Here is an 18,823-nt window from a genome sequence, read left to right on the forward strand (position 1 = left end):
ATAATATCCCCATTATTATTTGCACCTGTGCCTCGTTTCCCCTGATTGTATTTAAACCCTTTGTTTTCCTCTGTTCTTTGCTCTGTGTTTGTATGTTAGCACCCAGCCCTACTACTCTGAGAACTCTTGTTGATCCCGGTGGACTCTCTTGTGGAATTCTGTTTTTTGTTCTTGTTTGTTTGTTTTTGAGTATCTTTTGAGGCTTTTTGTGCTTTACCTTCCACCTTGTGGATTTACCTTTTTTGTCTTGGAGGATTACCTTTGTTCTTGTAGGATTCATTTTGAGGTTGTGGAGTTACATGTTTTCCTGAAGAACTTCACTTTTTACTTCATTAAATACACCGTCTCAAGTACTCCTGTGTCTGCCTCATCTTCTGGGTTCTGCCGACTATTCGTGGCTCAGTTGGTTAAGTGACTGTTTCTCACTCCGGAGACCTGGGTTCGTAACCGGGTCCTGACAAAGTCAATAACACAGTAGAAAAATAGGGGAGTCTATATTCAATGTGTGCAAAAGGCATGAGGAGGTAGGCGAATAATTACAATATTGCAGATTAACACTGGAGTGATAAATGATCAGATGATCATGTACAGGTAGATATATTGGTGTGCAAAAGAGCAGAAAAGTAAATAAATAAAAACTGTGGGGATGAGGTAGGTGAAAATGGGTGGGCTATTTACCAATAGACTATGTACAGCTGCAGCGATCGGTTAGCTGCTCAGATAGCTGATGTTTGAAGTTGGTGAGGGAGATAAAAGTCTCCAACTTCAGCGATTTTTGCAATTCGTTCCAGTCACAGGCAGCAGAGTACTGGAACGAAAGGCGGCCGAATGAGGTGTTGGCTTTAGGGATGATCAGTGAGATACACCTGCTGGAGCGCGTGCTGCGGATGGCTGTTGCCATCGTGACCAGTGAACTGAGATAAGGCAGAGCTTTACCTAGCATGGCCTTGTAGATGACCTGGAGCCAGTGGGTCTGGCGACGAATGTAGCGAGGGCCAGCCGACTAGAGCATACAAGTCAGTGGTGGGTAGTATAAGGTGCTTTAGTGACAAAATGGATGGCACTGTGATAAACTGCATCCAGTTTGCTGAGTAGAGTGTTGGAAGCAATTTTGTTTATGACATCGCCGAAGTCGAGGATCGGTAGGATAGTCAGTTTTACTAGGGTAAGTTTGGCAGCGTGAGTGAAGGAGGCTTTGTTGCGGAATAGAAAGCCGACTCTTGATTTGATTTTCGATTGGAGATGTTTGATATGAGTCTGGAAGGAGAGTTTGCAGTCTAGCCAGACACCTAGGTACTTATAGATGTCCACATATTCAAGGTCGGAACCATCCAGGGTGGTGATGCTATTCGGGCATGCGGGTGCAGGCAGCGAACGGTTGAAAAGCATGCATTTGGTTTTACTAGCGTTTAAGAGCAGTTGGAGGCCACAGAAGGAGTGTTGTATGGCATTGAAGCTCGTTTGGAGGTTAGATAGCACAGTGTCCAATGACGGGCCGAAAGTATATAGAATGGTGTCGTCTGCGTAGAGGTGGATCAGGGAATCGCCCGCAGCAAGAGCAACATCATTGATATATACAGAGAAAAGAATCGGCCCGAGAATTGAACCCTGTGGCACCCCATAGAGACTGCCAGAGGACCGGACAGCATGCCCTCCGATTTGACACACTGAACTCTATCTGCAAAGTAATTGGTGAACCAGGCAAGGCAGTCATCTGAAAAACCGAGGCTACTGAGTCTGCCGATAAGAATATGGTGATTGACAGAGTCGAAAGCCTTGGCAAGGTCGATGAAGACGGCTGCACAGTACTGTCTTTTATCAATGGCGGTTATGATATCGTTTAGTACCTTGAGTGTGGCTGAGGTGCACCCGTGACCGGCTCGGAAACCAGATTGCACAGCGGAGAAGGTACGGTGGGATTCGAGATGGTCAGTGACCTGTTTGTTGACTTGGCTTTCGAAGACCTTAGATAGGCAGGGCAGAATGGATATAGGTCTGTAACAGTTTGGGTCCAGGGTGTCTCCCCTTTGAAGAGGGGGATGACTGCGGCAAGCTTTCCAATCCTTGGGGATCTCCGACGATATGAAAGAGAGGTTGAACAGGCTGGTAATAGGGGTTGCGACAATGGCGGTGGATAGTTTCAGAAATAGAGGGTCCAGATTGTCAAGCCCAGCTGATTTATACGGGTCCAGGTTTTGCAGCTCTTTCAGAACATCTGCTATCTGGATTTGGGTAAAGGAGAACCTGGAGAGGCTTGGGCGAGGAGCTGCGGGGGGCGGAGCTGTTGGCCGAGGTAGGAGTAGCCAGGCGGAAGGCATGGCCAGCCGTTGAGAAATGCTTGTTGAAGTTTTCGATGATCATGGATTTATCGGTGGTGACCGTGTTACCTAGCCTCAGTGCAGTGGGCAGCTGGGAGGAGGTGCTCTCGTTCTCCATGGACTTCACAGTGTCCCAGAACTTTTTGGAGTTGGAGCTACAGGATGCAAACTTCTGCCTGAAGAAGCTGGCCTTAGCTTTCCTGACTGACTGCGTGTATTGGTTCCTGACTTCCCTGAACAGTTGCATATCGCAGGGGGGGGGGTGAAATGAGATAATGTTATGCACCACGTAAATATACATTGCCTAAGGCTGCAGTGCTATACTCCATGGAGACAGTGTACAATGTTCATTTTACATGATGGATATATGCTACTCCATTTCATACAATCAATCAGTACAATTTATTTATAAAGCCCTTTTTACATCAGCAGATGTCACACAATGCTTATACTGACACCCAGCTTAAAACCTCAAATAGCATGCAATGCAGATTTAGAAGCATGGTGGCTAGGAAAAACTCTCTAGAAAAACAGGAACCTAGGAAGAAACCTAGAGAGGAACCAGGCTCTGAGGGGTGGCTAGTCTATGAGGGGCTCTGAGGGGTGGCTGGTGGAGAATATAATCGTACATGGCCATTAAGGCCAGATCGTTCTTCAAGTACTGTAGTTCAAACGTTCTTCTTAGATGACCAGCAGGGTCAAATAATAGGTCAGCAACTCAGGAGTAGATGTCAGTTGGCTTTTCGTAGCCGAACATTCAGAGGTCGAGACTGCAGTTGTGGTTGGTTGGTGTGAGTGAGTGAGTGAGTGAGTGAGTGAGTGAGTGAGTGAGTGAGTGAGTGAGTGAGTGAGTGAGTGAGTGAGTGAGTGAGTGAGTGAGTGAGGATGAGACTTTTGGTCTTTCAATCTCATTTCATTTAAACCCCCCTTAAAAAAAAAAAATAAAAAAAAAAAAAAATATATATATATATATCCTGAACTGCAGACATTTGCCATACTCACCTTTCTATCTACCACATTCTACAAACCAACATCACAATACCCACTCCTACAACTGTATATCCAAAACATCTTCCCCAGCTATATAGACAGCCCCCCCAACACACCATATCTCCTCAAACATCTCTACACATTATATCATTTTATAGAACTCAAACTCAACCCTGAGGCGCGCAGAGACCATCCCATTAAACAATAGTAAAGAGTCTGTTATCCCCCCACCTTTGACCCTGTTCCTCCTTGTTTGCCAAATAGCTAACTTTGCCTGAGCAAACAGAAAGTTCAACAAAACACATTTGACTTTCGCCTGACACAAATATCTGTATCCCATTATAAACATCTCAACAGTAAACACCACCCCCAACCTCTCACACAAACATTCCAACAGAGACATTAAAGGCATTAACCTGGTGTACACAGAAAACACATGAATCACAGTTTCTTTCATTTTACAGAAAAGACACCCCTGCCCGAATCCCAGGTTCAACCCGTGCCAACCAGCTGTTAGTGGCCAGGGCTCCATGAAGAACCCTCCACTGGAGGTCCCCTGGCCTCTTTGGTACTGGGGGTTTATAGAGCCCCCTCCACCTAAAACCCACCATACTCTCCGCCCCACATATCCCCTGCCACTGATGTGCCTTCACTCCTGTTAGGCTCCTAATGTTCCTAACCTTAACTCAGAGGTTGTAGAGGGCTTTACCTCCAGCATCCTCAAACTCCCCCAGGCTCGGAGTGTTGAAATCTAACAAGTCCTCCAGACCCCCTTGCCAGTCTCCAGTCTCTGCTGTCACCTGCAGTGGCGGAAACATTGGTGGCCCCTCTCCCTTTGGCCGCTCAAACATCCCCCTTACCGGCCCAGACAGTGCCTCCTGGACCTCCTCCAGGAATCTCTCCAGCAGCCAAAGAGACGTTATTCCTGTTTGTTGTGCCAAGACTTCTGGGGTTTTCCACCCCTCCTCTCCCAGCAGTCTCAGGTCACCCAGCCTTTGTAAACCCCCTGCCATCAGTTGCCTCTGCAGGGTGGCCGACTGAACCGATCTCAAAGGGATTGCTGGGTTGTGGAAGATAGGCTCCTCCCATTATTTCCTAATGTAGGCCTACTTTTAAGGAAGGCACTATAAGGAATAGATCAATCAAATGGCTCACTAAACAGGGTACCGAAATAAATCCACAAGAGGTCGACACGAAATTAGACTAGGTTTATTTCTGTTTGGGCCTAGCTGTATCGAAAACGGTTGATGGGGAAATGGTGTAATCTGATCTGATCAATATATTTCCACCCCAATATTAATGAAGGTCTAACATTCCATGACGTGGTATGTAGTTCTTAATTCGTCAGTGGCTGCAATATTGTCCTCAGTAAACTCAACATGAGTGAAAACAACACAGACAAGGACAAGTTTTTCGAGATATAAAAAAATACTGTATGCTATTATGGATGAAGAAAAGGTAGGTTAAATGACAAAATATTTGGGAATGTAACTAAGGAAAATGTCATTTAACAGTTACAGAACAGCTGCAGTATCAGAGGCGCAGAGCCTTAATTAACGGGCTACACAAAATGGCTGACAATAGCCAGGTAAGGTTAATTTTAGCCTACGTTTATTACAGTTGTCCTAATTCCATCTTGTTCTAATGGCAAGTCTGCCTTAAGTGCAGAAACTATGGTTGATATTCGAAAATAAGTATGATTGGAAGTTTAGGCAAGTAATTCCAATTGGGGAATTGTTGTGGGATGTTAGCATACCATATTGCGCGTGTAGCATTCGTGCCATGGAGGATTGTGCAGACCGGCAGGTTGCTACAGTATCCCAGTATCATGTATGTTATAGGGATCAGATCTGGCTGACTTTTTCACCTGAACTGCTCATTGGCTGTCCATAATGAGCCCAGCGAGCAGGATGTGTAGCTGGGCTCTGCAATAATTAGTTCCCAGAGCAATTACAAATAACTATTCTTGTTTTCAAAAGCGTCATTACAACTAGCAACATAACAGACAGTCACCTCTAAGCAGGACTATGTGTTGGATTTGTCCATGTCTCGCTAAATTAACCTTGCTACCAGAACAGCTGTGGAGAACTTATACTACAGTTTTAAGGGATCTCTCTGAAGGTTTTAGATTATACAATGGTGCTTCGTCCTCTGGATGAAGAACCATACATCTCGGCTTGGCTTCATTGCATTATTATTTGGGGAACGTTGACATGCCATTTGTGTTGACGGATGGATGAAAATAATGTAATTATAGTATCGTTATACATAGGTTATCAGAAAAATCCGCATGAGATACCCATAGAACTGAGCCCTGCTCCATTTCAGCACCATGCCGTGGTCTCAGGTGCTGCCCAGACTCGAAACATTTCAGCACCATGGCACGGTCCCCTGACGCCAAGAACGTCATTGATTTTAAATTATTCTAGGCACAAGTGGTTATAATTTATTGCATGTCCTAGTTTTGCAGCTTTGCAACCTCAGAATTATAGCTAATGGATGGCAGCGAGTTACGTTTTTGTGCATGGCGATGAATGAGGATGCTTGATAAACCATAAATTAAATGCAAAAACGTGCACTTACAAATATTTTCGTTTGGCAGAACTTTGACAAGCTATAATCTGTTTTCAAATGACATTGACAGTTCATATAGACATTAGACTTATTTAATTGATAAACATCATGTGTGTATGAAAACATCTTTGAAGAAAAAACTGGCTTCAGCCAAACGGAATCGAGTATTCAACAATGCTTTGGCATAATTCAAAGGACTTTAGGCAGAACATTTACATTTACATTTCAGTCATTTGCAAGCTCAGAATCAGAGCGATCTTGGACAAGATTGGGAGTCCCTGGTCTTGACATCCAGTGGAACAACAACTTTACAACCCAGTGCATCTAAATATTTTAGCGATGGGGAGAGAAGATTCCCTTTATCCGGGCGAGGAGGTAAGCCACTAGAAGAGGTGGGGTTTCAGGTGTCTCAGAGATGATGGTGAGACCTAGATCTGATTGTTCCGCTGTCCTGGCAGTCGTGAGGCAGTTTGTTCCAGCCAAACTTGAGCCAACACGTCAACAAGTCAGTTGGAAGACTGAGCTGTAATCGGGCACTTTACTTCCTCAGTGGTAGGGAGGCGAGCAGGCCAGAGGTGGATGAAGCAGACCCTTATTTGGGTGTAGGGCCTGATCATGAGCCTGGAGGTACTGAGGTGCGTTCCCCTCACAGCTCCGTGAAGGAGAACATGCAAGCACCACTGGTCAGAGCGGATAAAACGACATCAAACCAGGAAACACAACAAGCATGAGCACCAGGCCCATTAAAAACACATTGGGAATACATCACAGATATCACGGGATAGACATCGTGTTCAAGGACAAGTATGTTGGTTTAATGGGCAGTCTAAGGAAGCCCAGCAGGATCAGCTGTGCAGAACAGAGTTGAGGAGATGACAGTGTTTCCATGGATTGGCCCTGCGGAGCTTCACTGCATCCAGCCTCAGCCTGGGATCTGTAGGCATGACCAGACCTACCAGGACACGTGTTTCACATCGACGCGAGGATAGGTCTGGAGGTGGAGAACGACAGTTTGTTGTCCAGGATCCTGCCAGGTTCTTAGAACCTGGGAGGAGGACACAATGGAGTTGTCAACCGGAGGAGATCATGGAACAGGGCAGTCCTTCCCCGGGAGGAAGAGCAGCTCCGTCTTGCCGAGTTCAGCTTGAGGTGGTGATCCGTCATCCACACTGATATGTCTGCCAGACATGCAGAGATGGATTCGCCACCTGGTCATCAGAAGGGGGAAAGGAGAAGATTAATTGTGTGTCGTCTGCATAGCAATGATAGGAGAGACCATGTGAGGTTAGGTGACAGGCCAAGTGACTTGGTGTATAGCGAGAAAGGTTCTGGGAGGGCCCTCTCCTGGTCTGGATGCAGAGACACCTGGGGAACTCACCAGTGGTGAGGCTATGTTTGAGAAAAAGCAGATTCTCCCACCTGGAGGAGCGACCTGTCAGGTAGGCACCATGGTCTGAGACTGGGCTGGTCAGAGATGCGTTGGAACTCGGACTTGATGGTGGAGAGGAGGATCTGATGGTTCACAGTATCGAAGGCAGCCGATAGGTCTAGAAGGATGAGAGCAGAGGAGAGAGAGTTTGGAGCCCTTTTAGAGGTGCGGTCATTGGCTGTTATGCTGATAAGAGGAAGAGCAGTCTCAGTTGAATGACCTTATATGTCTTGAAACCTGACTGATTTGGATCAAGAAGGTCATTCTGAAGAGATAGCGGACAAAGGCTCAGTGTCCCTGAGAGCCAACCTGGACGGCACGTTCAAGAGTTTTGGAGAGAAAAGAAAGAAGGGATACTGGTCTGTCCTGTTGACCTGCTGGACAGTGTAGGTTTTTTCAGAAGGGGTGCAACTCCCTCCTTGAACCGGAAACTGCAGTGTGAGGGATAAGTTGATGAGTATGCCAGGTGAGGTAAGACCCACTGGGAAGGTCTCACATGGCAATGGTCTGGAGAAGAGAGGAGGGGCTGGGTCACGGGCAGGTTGCATGAAGGGGCAGGGTCGTCACAAGAGCAGGCTGCAGCAGGCCTTTCAGTGTCTGGAGCTGATCAAGGGGCGGAAAGAGGTCAGAACACATCCTGGACCAGCCCACGTGTGAGCAGAACCAGCGGTGTTGGTTTGACTTAGCAGGCGGAGGATCGGTGTGGTGATCTTCTTCTCAAAAGGAGTGGAAGAGTCGTCTGCAGGAGCAGGGAGGAGGGGGAGGGGGACAGGATTCAGGAGGGAGGAGAATGTGGCAAAGAGCTTCCTAGGGTTAGAGGAGGGTACAAAAAGATGCTTGGAATTTAGAGTGGTAGAAAGTGGCTTTAGCAGCAGAGACAGAGGAGGAAAATGTAGAGAGGAGGGCCCCCAAAAAGGATGCCAGTCCGAGGCGAGTTAACCCTCCATTTAGCCTCGGACTTCCAGCCCTGTTCTTGATCACCTTAACAAGACCAGATTTGGAAGGATGGAGCAAGACTATAACCCCGGCCTAAAGATAGGGGACATCAAGAGCCGGATGGAAAGGGACCATCCAGTGAGGGTGGTGAGGAGAATTGGGAGATAGGTTGGACCAAGGTTTGAGCAGAGGGTCATCAGAGATGACACCATGGAAGCTCAGACATGATGAACCGTTCAAGGAGCGAAGGTTGGTACCGCAGCCATGACTTTAATCATGAAGCATGCAGGGCAGTACAATAGACAGGAACAAACAGCTAGAATGCTACAGACAGGAAGCATGCTACAGACAGTGTAATCGGAGTTACTTGGAGGACTGCATTGAGGTTAGTGGAAGAACAGCATCTAGTAAAGTTACCGTTACCAGGGTTACTGTTAAACATCTAAAAGAGAGGACGTTCATATTCACTTCAGTTGTCTGCCGATGGTTCACTGACGTTTTTTCAAAGGAGCTATTAGTATTTCCTCTAAACAGCCTACAACAATAAGCTACACATCATGTCAGATGACAGCAAGGTATGGTTCATTTAGCCTATTTTGAGTTTAGAGGAGAAATTACTAACAATATAGTAGGTCACTACCAAAGCAATAGGTCTCACTGGTTTGATCCATGGACTGAAATCTGACCACTATTGCCGTTTTGTTTACAATAGGAGCGAATAAGTTGTTTCACAAAGTCACAACCTAGGACTGATATTGACCTCTCATTTATCCACCAGAGCGTGAAATGGGAGGATCCCCCGGATGACCAAAATAAGGTTGTGATGAATATGAAGGATGAAACAGAGACACATGAGGCCAACAAGAACAGGACAGGAGGCAAGGTAAGAAATATGCTGTCCTTTACACATGTTCTGCCTACTTAGGCACAGATCTATGATTAGTTTAGTATCACTAAATCCTAGCCTTAAAGCATTAGGAGGAGACACTACACTGACCTTAGATCTGCTATGAGACCTATAATCTGTTGTCATGTAGGCTAAACGTAAGTCCAGTGGCCGTGCCAAGAAGACTTCCGTGGAGGAGGACAGCAGCATTGGTGCAGGTCCGAGATTACTTCATGTTGGGTGCAGGTTGTGTTCAAATTCATCAGCACTGATCTGAGAAGATAGTATCTATATAGGTGAAAGCAATATAGTGGAGGCCCGCAGAGAGATGTGCTTTTACCTGTCCAGTGCAATCAAATCACTAAAGGTGAAGGAAATTAGGGATCAAGTTCAGATTCAACTTTAGATTTCTCTTTGCGGTTTCCCAGAGTCTTCTCAGACACCCGGGTGTGGTTTCCGGGAAAGGGGATCTATCATTGAGCAGCTGGAGAAGGAGGCTCAGAGGACTCTAATGCCTTCTCTCAAGATTGAGACATGCTGTGCCCCAATCCTCCTCTCCTTCCTGAGGAGTCTAACTGATGAGCAAGTCCCATGTCTTTTTCCAACCTCACATACAACAACTCTGAATTTATAGTCTAACCACAAATGGGATTTTAGACACTACACCTAACATCACTGTAACCACACCCATAACTCTTCCTGTAAATCAAGAACAAAATGTCTCATGTACTTGCTAATAGCTTAATTAAATACACTTTTATTTTCCCTGACATGGCTATCTAGTGACTCCACTAACTCAACATCAGTGTGCAGGTAAAATATGTTTCCTTTCTTTTCTTTTCTCTAGCCAATGGAGAGTGATTCAGCATGGCATGAAAAATAACGTAAGTCTCTCCACATAAGGTTCTGGTCAAAAGTTGTGCGCTATATAGGGAATGGTGTCATGGAATTGCTTGATTGACAAAAACATTTCTCTGTTTGTTGGCCATAGCTCACATTCGAGCAGCTCTCCATGCTGTGTCTGAAGATTGTTAAAGTCGTGACCCAGACAGCCCTCCGCATTCTCCTACCAGCGCTAGCTCGTATCATGGGGGTGAACCTGAGGAGTGGGGCAACCTCCCCAGAATCCCAGTGCTCTCTGACAGGGTCTGAGGATTCCTTCGGCAGTCTGGATGAGAGAGAGAAAAGGCTGCTGATCAGTGAGATGAACTACTGGACTAAGGAGAGGAGGAGGAATGGCAGTGCAGGGTGCCGCCAAAAATCCACTCGCAGAACCTCATCACCATGCTGTTCGCCTAAGAGGTATGTTCACAGCAATATTTCAACTTAGTAATTGCAAGACCTGACCCATACTTATCATAAATTATTAACTTGGAATTCACACCTTGTAGTTTTAAATTCTGGTCAGAAATGTTGCACTGAGGGGGTGGGTCCAGGTGAAAGTCATTTTTTAACTGGGTAAGCCATAAAGTCATCTATGAATAAATAGATCAGGTACATGCCTTTCAGAATTAATCATATTCTGATGTTGTACAAACATAAAAATCAGGCAAAAAATCGTGTCAGTTGGCTTTAGGCTTCTAGAACTACGGTGGTATGAGACCATCATTGCTCTAATTTGGTTATCAGGCTCACTAATGGCCCAGATTAGATACCAGTTGGTCACATTTGCATGGCATAAGTGGTGATTGTGTGTTTATCTTCAAGGTCCCAGACCTCATTGCAGAGCTTGCCTGCAACTAGAGAGGCTCCCCTCATGGAGGAGCCTCTGAAGGCTCTTTTTTTGGGGTAACGGAAGAGAGCCTCCTGATATCCCTGGTTGAGGGTCACTCCAACCCCAGCTCCTCCGAGTTGAGCTGTGCTATCGTGGGGGAGGTGGTACACCAGCTTAACTCTGGCCTCTCAGTGGCCATTCAGGCCAGCTCGGGGAGTTTCCCCCCCTATGGACAGTCAGGACATAGCAGCAGGCAAGGAGGTCATTCGGGTAGCCTCGGTGCAGATCCTGGCCGAGCTACAGAGCCAAACGTCTGAGCCAGAGTGGGTAGGGTTTATCGAGCCCCTCATGGACTCTGTGACCGATGATGTGCTGGATGCCATTGTCGGCACAATGGACAAAATGGCACAGGACTTCAACATCCTATTGGATCTGGCCAAGAAGATGACAATCTTGGGGTCAAAATGTCTGACCAATCTTCAATGTGACCTTGATGTTGAGTGTCCATCTGGGAAAGAAGGGACCACTCACTTTCTCAAAGAGACTGGATCCTCTACCAGTGTGGTGGCCAGAAAGATTCAGACCCTCTCTAGCCCCAACTTTCAGTCTAAAGCCCTGAAGGCGGTGAGCACCATCCTTACTAGGAAAGTCAGCAGCTCTTCTGGCATGGCTCCTTCCTCTAGGCCTTCTAGTGCTGCTCCTAGCCTTACTGAAGCTTCCCTGAATACCAGCTGCACAGCCCTGACATCTGTAACCTCCACTGCCACAGTGATTGTTAAGGCATTTGTGGGAGGCATGGAGACGATAGCATCATTTGAAGGCACATGTGAAGCAGTTGATTGGCCAGTTCCTGTAAATGACCACAAAACAGGATCTTCACAGATGATAACCTTCTCTCTAGCCCGCACACTCTACGGCCGTATACGAGCAAAGCTGAGGGACCTTTTAACTCTATCCGCTCGAGAAGAAGGTGTAGCTAAGGATGCTTCTCTTCAGGAGTCTTCAGACACTATGGAAAAGGCAACTGTTTCAACTGTTGAGGTCCAGTTACCCAGCACCAAACTTAGTAGAGTTCCCAGTGAGAGCCAACCAATACCAGCTCTCTGTCTCTCCAATCTGGATACCAGTACTCAAGAAGTTCTTAGCAGTGTTTTTTCCATCTACAAGTCAGAGTTATCAAAAGTGGAGAGTAAATCCTTGGCCGTTGTCAGTTCATCTGATGAGTCCCTAGAGGCTTGTTGGTTTGTTGATGGCGTCCTATCAAAGCTCGATGACTATACTATTTCCCAGTCACCCTCACCCAATGAAGACTTGAGCGTGAGTACTCAATATTCTCAACTGAGCTCAGAAGAGAGTGTCAGAATCACGGAGTCTTCTACTAGTCTGATTCAGAGCATTAAGAAGCTCTCTAGCAATGACTTCCAGACTCAGGCAGAAGAGGCAGTGAGTAAAGTGCTGATGAGATCCAGTCATTCCTTTATCACACAGATCAGCCATACTGGTCTTCAGAAAAGTCTGCAGGCTGGCTTATCATCTAGCTCACCATCAGAGATCCATGTCTTTCAGAATCCATGTCCTCCATGTCCTCTGAGAATACAGCCTCTGGATTAGTGGAAACCTTTGTCAAAGGAATGGCGACTATTTTCCAGAAAAATGAGTCCACTGACACTGTGCTACTGGAAAGAAGTGGGAGAGTTTCACAGTGCTCCCACGGGGGCTCCCAACTGGATGATACTGAATTGAGTGTTAAAATATCAGAGGAGAAGCTTTGGTCAACAGCTAAGACCATCTGCGTCAGTATGAAGAACACACTTAAGGATTTCTTCACAGGGCTGAAGCCACCCGGATCCGAAAGGACAGAAAATGCTTCTTCCAAAGAGACCCTTGGGGAAATCCTGGTTGCTATCCAGAATGATATCTCAAACTTAGGGCGAATGAAGGATTCCAGGGAGCTCCTTCAGATCAATGATATGGTAGGAACTATACTGAAGGAGGTTGAGAAAAGTGAGGATGACAGTGAACAAGTCTGCCAAGACATCCCTAGAACCTGTTCATCTTTGTCCACTTCTTTAAATGGTCGTAGTTCCTTGTCCAGCTCTTCAAAGAGTCCTAGGTCAGAGTGTGAGTTAGAGATCAACCTCCCTGGCACTCCCATCCCTGACGAAGTGCCTTTTGATCTGACCTGCCCCATCGTCAGGAGCTCCTGCATCGACACCAGGGTCTCTAAAATGCCAGAGATTTCTTCAAGTGACCTAAAGACAAAGATGATGGCACACACAGATGAACCCCTGCATCGTAACAGTCCAATGACTGACCGCAGTCGACCGCCGAGTGCTAAAGCCTCTTTTCGATCCTCCACTCCGTCTTTCACCAACAAGGGAACCTCTTTGGTACCAAAGGGAGATGGGATTGACATTGAAGAGAAGGAGGTGTGCATCCCCAGCAGCTCTGGCCATCCGAGGGAGCTCTTAATCACCCCGGACATCAGCAGTGCCACTGCATTCCCACTGCAGTACTTGATGGACTCCAGCAAAGATGATGGCATCTGTTTTGTCACCATACTGGTGATAAGGTTGCTATCGGAGATCAGACCCTCAGCCCTAGATGGACCCTCCCAACAGGCAGCAGATCTGACAGAAACATGTCAGCAACTCATCAGACAAGTCCTGTCTGAGTTCTGTGCTGCATCCAGATTCTCCAGGACAAAGGCATATTCCCAGAACCTGAACATCCAAAGGGTGTTCAGAGGTGTACATAAAAACCTCATGGAGGAGTTTGGCTCTTATAACATCCTGCAAGCAGCTCTTTCCTCCCAGGACCCTGCATTTGACAGAGTCCTGGTAAAGTCCTTGACCCAGCAGCTGGTACAGGGATGCAAGGAGGCGTCAAGACCAGCTTCTGCTGCAACAAACCCATCAGACCAGGCTGAGACAGAGAGGGGGGCTGAGCAGAAAGCAAGAAGGAGCTTCCTTTGCTTTTCAATGACCAAACTCAGGATCAACTTCAAGGTATAGCAGGGAGTTAGCATTTGTTTTTGGTTCCAGTTAGGTGCTGATGTTATTGATGTTATTGATATGATAAGACAAATACATGAGATAAATATGTTTTATTCATCACTAAATTGTTGCCTTGGATTCAGAAGTGTTCCATTTATTTATTTATTTATTTATTCTCTGTACCATTTTCTTTACCTTTCTTATGTTAGCGTTCCAAGAGAGGAAACAAAAAGGACTGCCATTCAGTCCAGGAACAGACTGAGATTCCCTCTACTGATGGACATTGCATAGGTAAGGATGTTTTAGAGCTCTGCTAAAGCTTGTAGTTTTGTTTAGGTGTGTGTTAGAAACATAGGTATGCCTACCAAACTCATAGCACTGTTATTTTTCAACGTTACTATACTGCATCTCTCTCTCTCTTACCCCATCCATTTCTCTTGTGTTTCTAGCTCCCGTTGGAGAGGTTTCTCCCTCCATATCTCAGCCTGTCAAAAAACGATCCTTGATTGTCAGGGTCTTTTCAGCAATGATGAAGCCATTCAGGTGCTACACCAAGAAGAACCTGTAACCTCTTACACTGCAGTTAGAACTACTTTTGTAACAGCAAGACTTTTGACAAGAGGCATTTCTGCATGTCTACCCTTTCAAAGTCTATTTGATCAAATAAATGCCAATGATTTTACAAGAATTTCAAGTGTTTTGGAAGATTAGTAAAACTGAAGCAGCTTTTCTCAGAGAAATGCACTAGTTCCCCCTTGGTTACACATTTATTGTGCAGTTTTTGAGTTGGCAGGACTTGGGGCAGCAGGTAGCCTTGTGGTTAGAGCGTTGGGCCAGAAAGGTTGCTAGGTCAGATCCCTGAGCTAACCATGTAAAAAAATATGACGTTCTGCTCCTGAACAAGGTAGTTAACCCACTGTTCCTAAGCTGTGATTGTAAATAAGAATTTGTTCTGAACTGACTTGTCTAGGAAAATAAATAAAATAACCACATCTTGACTCTAATACAATAGTTGCTGCATAGACTGTCAGATAACCAGATGTTGTCTATTAATTTAGTTCGATTGGTAAGAGCTTATTAGCAGCAAGGGGAAAACACATAGAGGAGAATTAGCTATCTGCAGCTAGATGTTTTCTATATATTTTCTATATGTTGAAAATATAACGTCCAACAGTTGACAGTGTATGTCAGAGCAAAAACCAAGCCATGAGGTCGAAGGAATTGTCCATAGAGCTCAGAGACATGATTGTGTCAAGACACAGATCTGGTGAATGGTACCAAAACATTTCTGCAATATTGAAGGTCCCCAAGGACACAGTGGCCTCCATCATTCTTAAACGGAAGAAGTTTGGAAACCCCAAGACTCTTCCTAGAGCTGGCCGCCAGGCCAAACTGAGCAATCGGGGGAGAAGGGCGGTGCAGTGCAGTGGAGTAGCTGTGTTCGCTCCGGAATCGGCCCATTGATTTCACATCACATTCCATGATGCAATGCAGAATACGGCTTCACACAGAACAATCACCAAACCCATAAGATAACACTTAGCACAGCACAGCCAAACATCATGTATCACATGAAGAGGCATGTGTGTACTCCAGACGTGATACCTTGTCATGGACCTGCTGTTTCGATCTTCTCTTCTCTCTCTCTCTCTACCACACCTGCTGTCTCGACCTCTAAATGTCCGGCTATGAAAAGCTAACTGATAATTACTCCGGAGGTGCTGACCTGTTGCACCCTCTATAACCACATTATTTTGTTGACTCTGCTGGTCATCTATGAAGAATGTTTGAACTACAGTACTTGAAGAACGATCTGGCCTTAATGGCCATGTATGCTTATAATCTCCACCGGCACAGCCAGAAGAGGACTAGCCACCCCTCAGAGCCTGGTTCCTCTCTAGGTTTCTTCCTAGGTTCCTGTTTTTCTAGAGAGTTTTTCCTAGCCACCGTGCTTCTAAATCTGCATTGCATGCTATTTGAGGTTTTAAGCTGGGTGTCGGAATAAGCATTTTGTGACATCTGCTGATGTAAAAAGGGCTTTATAAATAAATTGTACTGATTTGATTGATGATTGATTGTATGAAATGGAGTAGCATATATCATCATGCAAAATGAACATTGAGCACTGTCTCCATGGAGTATAGCACTGCAGCCTTAGGCAATGTATATTTGCGTGGTGCATAACATTATCTCATATCACATGCATGGCAAGACATGATTGATGTAATTAGATGCTCTGGAGAGATCCCACCCTCCTTCCCCAACACATGTAGAATGCTTAGAAACCACCAGAAACCTGTGAACTAGATCAACAGATGATGTTTTATCTTCTCTCAAGGTCTGTTGGTTTACAGTATCTCAGAATCAGGAACTGTCATATCCCATGTGATATGTCAAAACAAGTTGATGCATGTGTTATCATGTTCTATTTATTTATTTCACCTTTATTTAACCAGGTAGGCAAGTTGAGAACAAGTTCTCATTTCCCATTGCGACCTGGCCAAGATAAAGCAAAGCAGTTCGACACAAAGTTACACATGGAGTAAAACAAACATACAGTCAATAATACAGTATTCGGTGTGGGGTTCGGTGTGGTAGAGGGGATTAATCCAAATCACACAACAACAACAAAAACAATATATATAGTTATAGAGGCCCAAGAAAAAAAGTAACAAAAATAATCATAGAAATAATAAAAAAATAACTAAATAAATTGTCCGATAGGTCTATTCAGATAGCAGCAGATAAGACAGTTAACGGTTAGCGGACCGCAGATGGGCGTTCAGGTAACGTCGCGACGGAGGAGCCAGCCGGATAACTCCTTCGGGTAGATAACGTCGGTAGTCCAGTTGTGAAGGCCCGGTGGGGCTCCGCGTTGGCAGTAAAACGGGTCCGGATAGGTGATTGTAGCCCAGGAGTGATTGATGGAGCTCTTCAGCTGGCTAGCTCCGGAATAATTGATGTTCGCTCCGGAATCGACGAAAGCTGATAGTCATACGGATAGCAGCTAGCTAGCTGCGAGATCCAGGTATGAATGTCCAGAGTTAGCGGTTGAAATCCAGGGACATGGAGAGAAAAATAGGTCCGGTATGTTCCGTTCCAAGCCGCGCCGTACAAATATGGCGATAGATTTTCGAGCTAAAGGATAGCTGATGACCACAAACCGTGGTTAGCTGAATACTAACGAGTAGCCAGTAAAGAAGCTAACTAGCTTCTGATTAGCTTCTGGCTATCTTCTGGATTAGTTTCTGGCTAGTTTCTATGGAGGATTACAGATTTGAGGTAAATCATAATTAAAAAAATATATATAAATTGGTGAGGCGGCTTGCAGGAGAGGGTTTTGAAGATGAGTTTATGGAAAATAAAAACATATATAAAAAGGTATGTGAAAAAAGTTGTGTGTGTGTGTGTGTGTGTGTGTGTGTGTGTGTGTGTGTGTGTGTGTGTGTGTGTGTGTGTGTGTGTGTGTGTATATATATATATATATATATATATATATACGGGACACGACAAGACGAGGATAAAAGACGTCTGAACTGCTATGCAATCTTGGAACCTCCCAAGATTAACGTATATTAACGTTTATTATGTTGCATTGGGTTTGTATTTATTGCGGATCCCCTTTAGCTGCAGCAGCTACTCTTCATGGGGTCCAGTAAAATGAAGGCAGTTATGTTGTGCAGGCCGGCAGATTGCTACAGTATCCCAGTATCATGTATGTTATAGGGATCAGATCTGGCTGACTTTTTCACCTGAACTGCTCATTGGCTGTCCATAATGAGCCCAGCGGGCAGGATGTGTAGCTGGGCTCTGCAATAATTAGCTCCCAGAGCAATTACAAATACATTTTCTTGTTTCAAAAGCGTCATTACAACTAGCAACATAACAGACAGTAACCTCTAAGCAGGACTCAGTAGAAACGCTATGTGTTGGATTTGTCCATGTCTCGCTAAATTAACCTTGCTACCAGAACAGCTGTGGAGAACTTATACTACAGTTTTAAGGGATCTCTCTGAAGGTTTTAGATGATACAATGGTGCTTCGTCCTTTGGATGAAGAACCATACATCTCGGCTTGGCTTCATTGCATTATTATTTGGGGAACGTTGACATGCCATTTGTGTTGACGGATGGATGAAAATAATGTAATTATAGTATCGTTATACATAGGTTATCAGAAAAATCCGCATGAGATACCCATAGAACTGAGCCCTGCTCCATTTCAGCACCATGCCGTGGTCTCAGGTGCTGCCCAGACTCGAAACATTTCAGCACCATGGCACGGTCCCCTGACGCCAAGAACGTCATTGATTTTAAATTATTCTAGGCGCAAGTGGTTATAATTTATTGCATGTCCTAGTTTTGCAGCTTTGCAACCTCAGAATTATAGCTAATGGATGGCAGCGAGTTACGTTTTTGTGCATGGCGATGAATGAGGATGCTTGATAAACCATAAATTAAACGCAAAAACGTGCACTTACAAATATTTTCGTTTGGCAGAACTTTGACAAGCTATAATCTGTTTTCAAATGACATTGACAGTTTATATAGACATTAGACTTAGGCCTAATTGTGACATCATGTGTGTATGACATCTTTGAAGAATGCCCTGGCTTCAGCCAATCGGAATCGAGTATTCAACAATGCTTTGGCATAATTCAAGGACGTTCATATTCACTTCAGTTGTCTGCCGATGGTTCACTGACGTTTTTTCAAAGGAGCTATTAGTATTTCCTCTAAACAGCCTACAACAATAAGCTACACATCATGTCAGATGACAGCAAGGTATGGTTCATTTAGCCTATTTTGAGTTTAGAGGAGAAATTACTAACAATATAGTAGGTCACTACCAAAGCAATAGGTCTCACTGGTTTGATCCATGGACTGAAATCTGACCACTATTGCCGTTTTGTTTACAATAGGAGCGAATAAGTTGTTTCACAAAGTCACAACCTAGGACTGATATTGACCTCTCATTTAT

General features: G+C 45.1%; 3 protein-coding genes across 3 annotated transcripts in view; all 3 read left to right on the top strand.

Moving 5' to 3' along the window:
* Positions 1-4,822: 4,822 nt before the first annotated feature.
* Positions 4,823-11,784, top strand: LOC124033015. Its single transcript, XM_046344943.1, has 9 exons — positions 4,823-4,889; positions 9,019-9,130; positions 9,285-9,351; positions 9,562-9,715; positions 9,981-10,017; positions 10,125-10,435; positions 10,841-10,921; positions 11,051-11,471; positions 11,749-11,784. The coding sequence occupies exons 1-9, from the start codon at positions 4,879-4,881 to the stop codon at positions 11,782-11,784; spliced, it is 1,230 nt and encodes a 409-aa protein (XP_046200899.1). The 5' UTR covers positions 4,823-4,878.
* Positions 11,785-12,412: 628 nt separating this feature from the next.
* On the top strand, positions 12,413-14,531 carry LOC124034377. The gene is made up of 3 exons (XM_046347500.1): positions 12,413-13,855; positions 14,053-14,134; positions 14,293-14,531. Exons 1-3 carry the CDS (start codon positions 12,419-12,421, stop codon positions 14,409-14,411), a joined length of 1,638 nt encoding a protein of 545 aa, XP_046203456.1. The 5' UTR covers positions 12,413-12,418; the 3' UTR covers positions 14,412-14,531.
* A 2,285-nt stretch (positions 14,532-16,816) lies between these two features.
* LOC124033016 overlaps positions 16,817-18,823 on the top strand; it is a 52,434-nt gene continuing 50,427 nt past the window's right edge. The window contains exon 1 of the mRNA XM_046344944.1: positions 16,817-17,125. Coding sequence (XP_046200900.1) covers positions 17,105-17,125 — 21 coding nt within the window. The 5' untranslated portion in view covers positions 16,817-17,104. The remainder of the gene's footprint in view (positions 17,126-18,823) is intronic.

The sequence above is a fragment of the Oncorhynchus gorbuscha genome, linkage group LG04 (assembly GCF_021184085.1).
Source record: "Oncorhynchus gorbuscha isolate QuinsamMale2020 ecotype Even-year linkage group LG04, OgorEven_v1.0, whole genome shotgun sequence".
NCBI classification, from domain to species: Eukaryota; Metazoa; Chordata; class Actinopteri; order Salmoniformes; family Salmonidae; genus Oncorhynchus; species Oncorhynchus gorbuscha.

Coding starts and splice junctions, on each gene's coding strand:
- LOC124033015 (XM_046344943.1), top strand. Junction 10,436..10,840: donor CCATGCTGTTCGCCTAAGAG/GTATGTTCACAG, acceptor TTTATCTTCAAG/GTCCCAGACCTCATTGCAGA. Junction 11,472..11,748: donor AGTCTAAAGCCCTGAAGGCG/GTGAGCACCATC, acceptor CCTTCTCTCTAG/CCCGCACACTCTACGGCCGT.
- LOC124034377 (XM_046347500.1), top strand. CDS start 12,419: ATGTCCTCCATGTCCTCTGAGAATACAGCCTCTGGATTAGTGGAAACC. Junction 13,856..14,052: donor AACTCAGGATCAACTTCAAG/GTATAGCAGGGA, acceptor TTCTTATGTTAG/CGTTCCAAGAGAGGAAACAA. Junction 14,135..14,292: donor TACTGATGGACATTGCATAG/GTAAGGATGTTT, acceptor TTGTGTTTCTAG/CTCCCGTTGGAGAGGTTTCT.